The 9,247-nt window shown below is 37.1% G+C and overlaps 1 protein-coding gene across 3 annotated transcripts in view; it reads right to left on the bottom strand.

Moving 5' to 3' along the window:
- Window positions 1-3,225: 3,225 nt before the first annotated feature.
- SH3YL1 (SH3 and SYLF domain containing 1) overlaps window positions 3,226-9,247 on the bottom strand; it is a 57,441-nt gene continuing 51,419 nt past the window's right edge. The window contains exons 10-11 of one of the 3 annotated variants that reach the window (XR_011920248.1): window positions 5,357-5,455; window positions 4,364-4,498 (exon numbers count right to left, since the gene is read on the bottom strand). Coding sequence is in view for 2 of the 3 variants with exons in the window: in XM_072407590.1 (XP_072263691.1) it covers window positions 4,305-4,498 (194 nt within the window). In the remaining variant the exon portion in view is untranslated. The other 2 variants (XM_072407590.1, XM_072407591.1) reach the window with 2 other exon arrangements.

Below are 9,247 nucleotides of genomic sequence, written 5' to 3'. Positions count from 1 at the left end.
TGTGAATAGAGCTTGATTTACATAGGAGTGTATTTATAAAAGCAGTAAATGTGACATCCACCATAAACTGCTGCAGGTAAATTATCTTGATGCACATGTTTTTAATTACAGTGATTGATTTACCTGCAGTGAATGATTGTTAAACGTCACATTCATAAATATGACCCCCTTAAAGGGATAGAGGCTGTCCATTTAGCAAAATAAAGGTTTGTGAAAAAGGCAAGGCTTTTGTTTGTTCTGTTCTTGTTTATTTTTTTTATTATATATCAATTATGAACTAAAAAATGTTTTTTTCATGTGTACATGATAAAATGTTCATAGTGAACACAGTTTTAAATTATTTACTAATTAAGTTTGTAAAGTGAACATACAATTGGCTTTTTTAGCCATTATTTGTTTAGCCTTTTTTGTATTTCTTTCTTTTTAAAATTATATTTATTTGCAATAATGATGTTGTTCTCCCTTGGCCAATTCAATTGACACTATCCTGCCTCCACTGCACTTCAATGGATGTTCTCTTTTGCTCAATTTGTAATAATTTAGTTACACTCAGATTGTAGGATATATTATGTGTTATAATGTCTTAGGCTATGTACACATAGCAGATGATTCCCATTCAATTATTGCCTCAGGGCTGGTATTGGACGAGAATCTGACGTGTGTACAGCACTCGTCTGATGTCATTCATGGATCCGTCATGGTAGATCATGAAGAGGAACTTTTGCAAAACTATAAATTGACTTCAGGTTTGTGCAAATGTATGCAACAAAAAGTTGTTTTTACCTAAAATGGTAAAATGGTTAACTCCTTCCAATTGCTGGCCAGGAAAAGTTAGTTTACGTACCCCATTCTGTGCTGCAAAGTGCTCCTGTATGTAACTAAAAGGGGAGTTTTTTTGGAATACATTTGTGCTATGCCTAAACAAATGATTTATTAGGCAAAATGCGCGGGAATTTATTCTGACTGTGCTGATTATAGGAAAACTGTTTCTAGTGAAATTTGAAGTACTGTACAAGTTATCTGGCTGCCATAATGACACAAGGGATCTAGTAGAACAGAGAAAGGAAATTTTTACTTTTTCTTCTTGTTTTCATTTCTTGTGGTTTGCTCTGGGTCCTGAATAGGAAGCCAACTACAACCAGGCAGCTGATTATAGGGTAATGCCAATTAAAATGATTCATTTTTTGTTTACAGAAAACAAATTAGGGGGCTGAGTGGTATTTCAATAGATCAGCCCAGAATTGTTGAAAGCAACTTCCGTAACCTTTAGGAGCTGTTTAAGTCCATTGCATTCCTTAAAACAACCCGAGCCCACCTTAATTTCTCCTTCCTTATTGTTTCCAATGTATACTGTTAAAATGATAAAAGTTTGCTAAATTAGTTCAGTAAACCATTTTGAAGTTTGAACTAGTAAGAAAAAAAAAAAAGACAAAAAAGAGAAAAAACCCCAACATGAAATATCCCAAAGCAATGAAAAACACCTGTGCTTCTTTAATGAATTCAAACATATACTCAACAGGCTTGTAAAATGAAATAAAAAAAACACATAAGTACGGTAGTCCGTTTTATTATAACGAAGGTGTTGCTGCAACATAGATTAACAGAACAGAGCCAGGGGAATTCAAGGAAATCACAAACATTACACATTTAGCAGAACAAATATTGAGCTGCTATGTGACAGTGAGTTTGTATTTTTTAATAAATGTATAAAAATTGAGCTATGGTAAAGTGAATTCAGATCTAAAAACTTAGGCTAAAACCTAAAGTGATGCATTTTTATTCTGTATAAACGGCAACAAAGGTGCTTGCTTTATATAAGGAGAGCGTGTAAGGCTGCGTACACAGACTCGATAATTGTTGTTGAAAGGATCTTTCACAATACTTCTCAATGACAAAAAGACTGAAAGATGAATGAATGAGCGCTGTACATACAGCACTGTTCTGTTCTATGAAGAGGGGAGAGCGATGAAGCAGCACCCCGCTGTGTTCTCTCCCCTTCACTTGTATTACGATCGTTCGTGGATCTGCCAGAATGGATCCATGAACAACGTTGGATGAGTGCTGTACACACGTCAGAATCTCGTCCGGTACCAATCCTAAAGTGATCAGACAAGAATCATCTGACATGTGTATGTAGCCTAACACTCATACCAGAGAATGTTTAGTAAAGTCAGATTCACTGTTTTATAAATAGACTCAATTGATTTAAAGTCCTATTTTTTTTCTTAATTTTTGGAAAAGAATGAAGAAGAGGTAGAACCCATTCCAAGTTTTTATTGTTGTTTAAATTCCCATTAGTATATTTCTGCTTCCTGTTCAAGGTGACAAAAAAAAAATCTTTAAAGCGGGACTAAATACAAAATAAAAAAACACACATCTTTGATCCCGCAGATCCAATGATCCTACGGGAGGTTCCTTCATTTGGGTCCCACTTCGTCCCAGTATCCTCTCTCTTCACCCTTCATCCAGGTTCTTCTTCACGCATCACCCGATCTTGCAATGCGCAGGCATGAGATCAGGTAAAAAAGATTGACAATCTCACTGCACATGCAAAAATCAGCATTTTTTTCTACCAATAAAGAAACGGCTTCTATTGGGAATGCCAAAATCCTCCTGGTATGCATGACGTAGGTAACCCGGGAGGTTTGCTTTCCCATTCTGTCTTGGTTGCCGCGGTGATCAAGACAGAAATGGAAAGGGTTTTAAACCCCATTCCCTTAAAAAGAAGGTCATTTTTACCTAATTTAAAATGGTTGTCTATCTTTTTATGTAAGGTAGAAATTTTAGTTTAGGTCTGCTTTACCTTCTCTTCAGTCAGTCCAAGGGCTAAAGGCCAGATGTTGGTGTCTAGAAAGAGTAACATTAGGTGCTCATATGGCAGAAGAAGTGGGGTCGTTTTTCAAAAAGACCAGCCACACGTGAAAGAAAACTAAAACAAAAAAGGGTACTGCACAGAAAAAAAGTTAGAATGTTTACTTTATATAAAAGTGTTGTCCACCCCTTTTATGTTAAGTAAACATATTGAGTTTGAGTACGCTTTAATGAGGTAAATCAAAACCTTAGCTTATCATTCTCCTCACTCTATGTGACTGAAAGTTGATTTGATTAAGATTACTCTCCTTGGTTTGTCACTATTAAGAAACACAATTTACTTCATGATTTTATATGACAGGCCACTTAGAATCTGTCATAGATTCTTGTAATTTTCGTTAAAAAAAAAAACAATATATTTAATATTTTTATTTTAAAGGAAAGAAAAAACTCCTTTAAACATTACAAAAACGTTACATCAAAGTTACCAAACAGAACATGACACAGAATATTTCAGACCCTCCTCATCTTTCCAGGGCCAGTTGCAAATAGGTGAGAAAAAAAACACAGCTCTTATAGAGTTACACAAAAAAAACAGAGGGGATTAGGTAAACCTAAAATATCCAGTAGTGAGGCCCTGGAGAAACAGAGAAGCCCCTAGGATGAGAAATGAGATACATGGGGCTGCTTCTATTTGTTCTCCCACCACAGGTACCCTGATTTCACTGACAAAGCCAAGTCTCCATATCTGTACAGATTGCAGCCCAATTCCCTGATCAACGCTGAGAAATATCTAACCTTTATTTCTATGACCAATGTTACTTATTTTTATAAGTATCCTATGAAGAAAGACAGGACAAGTTAGAGGAAAATGGGAAGAGGAGGGGGTAATGAAATAGTAAGGGAAAAAAAAGAGGGGAAAAGGCCACACCAGAGAATGACTATGCACCAGGTGAGCTAGGATGTCCTGCCCCTCACAAAGCTAATCTTCAATATTATATTACTCCAAGCAAACTGCATAACAAATTTACTTAACTTGATCAGCCTCTTTCGACATGTTCCACCTAACTACACAAAGTGCTTACTGGTGAGAAGTCTTGCGTGGTTCAAGGAACCATCTTGCAGAGAAGTTTTCACACACGACAGGCCACTATTACAGGAGACTTCTTCCACTCTACTCAGATTCCAACCTGGCATGGCCTCACCACAGAGTTGGAGTCCGTCCCAGGGAGAGGTTTTAGGAGCAGGAGGTCCCAACAAACGTGCTCACAATGCTATGCTAAGGCCACGGTCCCAAAAAATAATATATTTAATTTATTTAAATACTTAAAATTTTGTAAACATTTATTCTCTTCATATAATTTACACTTTCTTAAATCTCTCTAAATATGCATACATATAAATATATTTTAATTTAATATTTTTGTAACCATTTTATAAACTGTAACATTTTCAGTGTCTTGGAAGCTTCATTCTGTATCACTTGTGCAGAGCTAATTGATCATCACATAATTAGCAGGGAAAATTCCCAGCTCTCCTTTTAATTTGCCCTCCCACCAGTCATACTGAGAGTCAGTCTTTGTCACGATTGTGATCTTTTCACCAGCTTGAAACGACAGGTCCCCTGGCTGTAACCCTTCAAATGGGTAGATTGTGGTGGCAGTAATCCCCTCTCCTCTTGAGCTACCTAAGGAACAAAAAATATACAATAATAAATAAAGATCTGGAGGCAAGATTAATGTAGGTAATACTAAACTCCAGGCACATAAAACGTTTATTAAAAGTTAATTTTTATTACAATTTGTATTCAAGGAAATTAATTTGTCCTGTACATACCCTGCACAAAATGACTCACAATAGAGGGAAAGGCGTTTAGGCTGCACCCACATTTAGTTAGGGTTTTATTATTTGCCATAGTGCTGTCAGTATAACAAGTGCTGCTTGTCTGTCTCACATCGTCCTGAAATCCGTCTTTGTCCTGGCGAGGAGGAAGCGCCGGGTGCGGCCATCTTCTTTAACCTTCTTCTGCCTATGTCACCCAATCTTGCACTGTGCAGGCATGAGATTGGGTGACATAGCCTGCGGTAGATGGGGGAAAAAAAATGCTGATCTCACTTCACATTGAAGATGTCGGGCATGCTCTGAAGAAGCAGCCAGAAGCAACCTGGGATGCATGACAAATGTATCCCAGGAGGCTCTGCGCTCTTATTCTGTCTATCACTGCGGCAACCGAAAGGGAGATTTTAGTTTAGGTCTGCTTTAAGTTCTCTTCAGTCAAAGGGCTAAAGGTCTGATGTTGTTGTCTAGCAAGAGTAACATTAGGTGCCCATATGGCAGAAGAAGGTGGAGTAGTTTTCTATAAAGACCTGCTACACATAAAGAAGTTTGGGGCACACAATTGAATGTTCGTGACCTTCTATAGGTTAAAAACATGAAAGAAGAAAGAAACCTCTAAAATGTATTCTTGCCAGGTCCTTGATTGGAATACCAGGATTAGAATATTACATACAAACTTGTTTCCTGAGCAAATTTCCAGCAAACATACCAGAATGGATTTCGCAGGGCCATAATTCAATGCATCCAGAAACACATGGACGGACAGGTCTTCATGTATAGACAGGATTGCTCCTGCACCTGCCAGCAGCTGCAAATAATTTGGAACAATTATATGATACCCAACAAGTATACTGTAGGCGAGTCTGCCTTGGAGTTTGAGGAATTCATAGGATACGGGTTGGAAAAGACTACATAGTGCAAACTTACCAACAGAAAACAGCTAAAACCATTAATATTGGTAGCATGCATTTACAGAATGAATGTTTAAGGAATTCAGTGCACAACCTGTATTGCATTTACACACACTTCTAAACACATTTGTTCATCTTTTCACACTTGCCTCCACATTTGCACATCTCTTCACACTTACACACAGGTTTTCTTCTCCCGTCACAGAAGCCAAAAGAATTTGGAAGAGCATATGTGGAATAATGATGTCAAGATATATCAAATGGTTGTCATAAACTGAACCACCCTAAACAGCTGTGAAGGTCAATGTGAATACACTGCATTCAGTGACAAATATTTATCTAAAATTGTACAACGCCAGTAAGACTTCTGTCATGTAGGACAGATATTATTTATCTGTCATGAGGAATAAAATGGTTTACTTATTTTATCTGCACATTATCTGATAAGAGGAGTGAATATCCACACAATTGTGAATAGCGTCACCATTTACTAAACCTGCCCAGTTTTGCCAAGTAAGATTTCCTAACTTTCAGCTGTAGGTGACCCAATCTAAATACAAGTTTAGCCACCTATGACAATGGTCAAAGTGTTCATATAGACTTGGCCTGATAGAGTACAGACTACAGATTTAGAACAAGAGAAGTGATTATTTGATCGTTTTAGAATCTCACAGAATATATTAAACATCCTCTGTCTATAGACAAAACAGCACATACTTCCTATGGCACCTAATATTCTCCGGTATAGATAAACCTCACAAATATCTGGACCCAAAGTTTGCAAAAATGGCCGAACCACATACTGGTGACAGAGGATCACTCCAAGAGTCTCCACTGCTTTTACAGATCAGCAGGAGAAACTGGCGAGAGCAGAGATTGACCCTGCCAGATGTGCTTTACTAAATTACTATATTCATATATTTCAGCTTTTCAGTCATCAGATGTGGCGGCTGCATTTCTTTTAATTGTTTAGGCTAATCACATTTTTAGCAAGTACAGAAAATACCTTCTGATCCAACCAAAAATACACTCTCCTTGTCTTTCCATAAGCTGAGCACATAGAAACAAACATGTCATCTTCATTTGTAAATTATCAGTTCCAATTTCACAATGGAGATGAAGAGCTAGAGCGTCTAGATGTTCTAAAATGACCTATTTGAAAAAGTTGTGTTTGTTTCTAAGGTATCTCTTTGCATGAAGTTTGTTTGTTCTCTCCATACGGTAGTCGTTGTCATTTTTTTTTTTTTAACTCTGGAGAAACCCATTTTTAGCAGGGGTTCTTTTAGACCTAAAAATTACTTTTTCTTCACCACAAAGTACATTTGTGTATTCACCAAGTTGTTTTCCAGAATGTAAATATATTGTTTGTGGTGTAAAAAGCCCTCTCATCTGGCCCATAAGTTATATGCAAGTTATTGTATTGTTATTGTTCTAAGCAGTTGCCATTTTCGTTTTTCCTCGCACTAGTTGGAGCCATGCCTCCTTATATTGGTCAGTAGAAGAGTGTTCCATTGTATTGCTTGTTAGTGTAATGACCTATTAATCTGAATGATAAAGTCTGCTATAGGATTTATTATCATAAACCAAAAATATATCTGACAAATAAAAGACATGTGACTTTGTGATTTCACCAAAATATGTATTGAGTATGAAAAAAGTTTGGTTTCGAGCTACTGACCTAGTTCCATAATACAAGCCACAGACAAATGATAAGAACGGCTGCCCTATGGGCCCAGTAACACAAGATGGTCCAATGAGTCTTACAAGAGTAACTTGATGATAATGTATTGTATATCTTGAAATATCTGTTAGCATGAGGATCTACTTACACTGAATGCTGGTTGCTGTTTGTTTTGGCAGATTTACCTCTGACAATTATGTATTGTTTATGCTTCATTTTATTACTGTAAGGTACAAAATCAGACAGTGCAGGAACCACTATTAATCATTCTGCTATGTCTTGGATGCTTGATCAGTACCGTAGCGGTGCTTTGGTTTTTGATTCAGGAACTATGAGCTCCTGGAAAGATGTTTTTTTGTTCTTGAGACATTTACTGACAGTAGTGACCTTAAGAACTCCTTACAACCTATGAGGATGTTGACACTTTTCCTGGGGAGTTTGCCTTGGCATATAATATAACATCATTTATAAGATTATATTGTGAAAGGCTATACATTCTAATGATAGGCGCACATAGGCAACTTACATATTTAGAGTTTATGCAAAACTGACATTTTACTTATATTTCAGGGAATAGTAGCTAATAGGTAGGTATAAAAAAACAAGTTGGCACTGAAAAACTCCAGCTATCATGGAGACTCAATCTTATTGTTGTTTTATCTACAATGTATTGAGAAAAAGTTAAGTAGAGACAGTGGGGTGCTTATTTAAAAGAGCACTCAAAACCCATTTTTTCAAACTTGCCCTACCCATCTACTTCTATCTTCTAAAACCCCCACTACTTCCCACCACTACATATCTCCCCTCCTTTTGTGTGTTACTTCCCCCACCTCATTGTAAGGTTGTAAGCTTTTCAGGGCAGGGTCCTCTCCTCCTGTGTCACTGTCTGTATCTGTCTGTCATTTTCAACCCTTATTTAATGTACAGCTCTGCGTAATATGTTGGCGCTATATAAATTCTATTTATTATTATTAATAATAATAATAATATTAATAATGGAGTTTAGACTCTTCACTTAGAGATGTGTATTTCAACTTTATAAAGATTAATTCACTCAGTAAAAGAGGTAAAGCTCCTGTGACTTAAGCTACGTACACACTTCCAATTATTATCGTTGGAAAACGAAGACGAATGATCCTGCATGATATCTACGAACGATCGTATAGCACCGATCCTGCACATAGAGATAACGACACGATCGTTCGTAGATATTGTACACACAATAGATACGATCGTTTAAGCGATAGAGGAACTATGTGCACGACAGGAAAGTGAACGAACGTTCGTTCATTACGCATGCTCAGATCATGGACGATCAACGAACGACCGTACACACGAACGATGTTCAACGATCGTCGTCCAATCCGATCCGCCGGTCTGGCCGTTCGTTTCCAACGACTTTCCTCGTTCGTCGGCGTCGTTGGTTACTTTTTTTACGAACGATTTTTGCCCGTCGTTTTCGTCGTTCGTTTTGAACGATAAAAATTGGAAGTGTGTACGCACCTTTAGGACATTAAATAAAGCGCTTTATACCTGCAGCAGTATTTTTTCACAGGCTTGCAAATAAAAATATCATTAGTTAGCCAATAAAAGGTACAACCTACAATTGTGCAATTGTGATTTTTTTTTGTGTTCAATATTCTAAGATCACAGCTTGCTGTGTATGTATTCGGTCAGTGAGGTTTAAGTCTACTTTTGTACTTTGATTTTGGCTGTTAGTGTGCTTGTGCCAGAAGCTGTATGTACATGACTTGAGCTAAATGACAACATTATCAGCTCACACAAGATGGTGCTAAAGTGCCACACAACCAGAAATCAGGAAGATTTCCCTCTGTGTATCAAGAGGAAGTGCCTGGGACATTGTCATCATGTTAATACCAGTCTAAGATAAAATGTTTTTTTTTTTTATTCGTGACTAAACAAAAGTTTGCAATAATATAAACCACATATATAAAGAGTGACACAGGAGGAGGAAAGCCTGTCCAGACAATCCTTTCTCCTTTTAGGA

This window comes from Pyxicephalus adspersus, chromosome 4 (assembly GCF_032062135.1).
Source record: "Pyxicephalus adspersus chromosome 4, UCB_Pads_2.0, whole genome shotgun sequence".
Taxonomy (NCBI): domain Eukaryota; kingdom Metazoa; phylum Chordata; class Amphibia; order Anura; family Pyxicephalidae; genus Pyxicephalus; species Pyxicephalus adspersus.
Note: the sequence above shows the minus strand (reverse complement) of the source record. Positions and strands in the feature narration are given on the sequence as shown.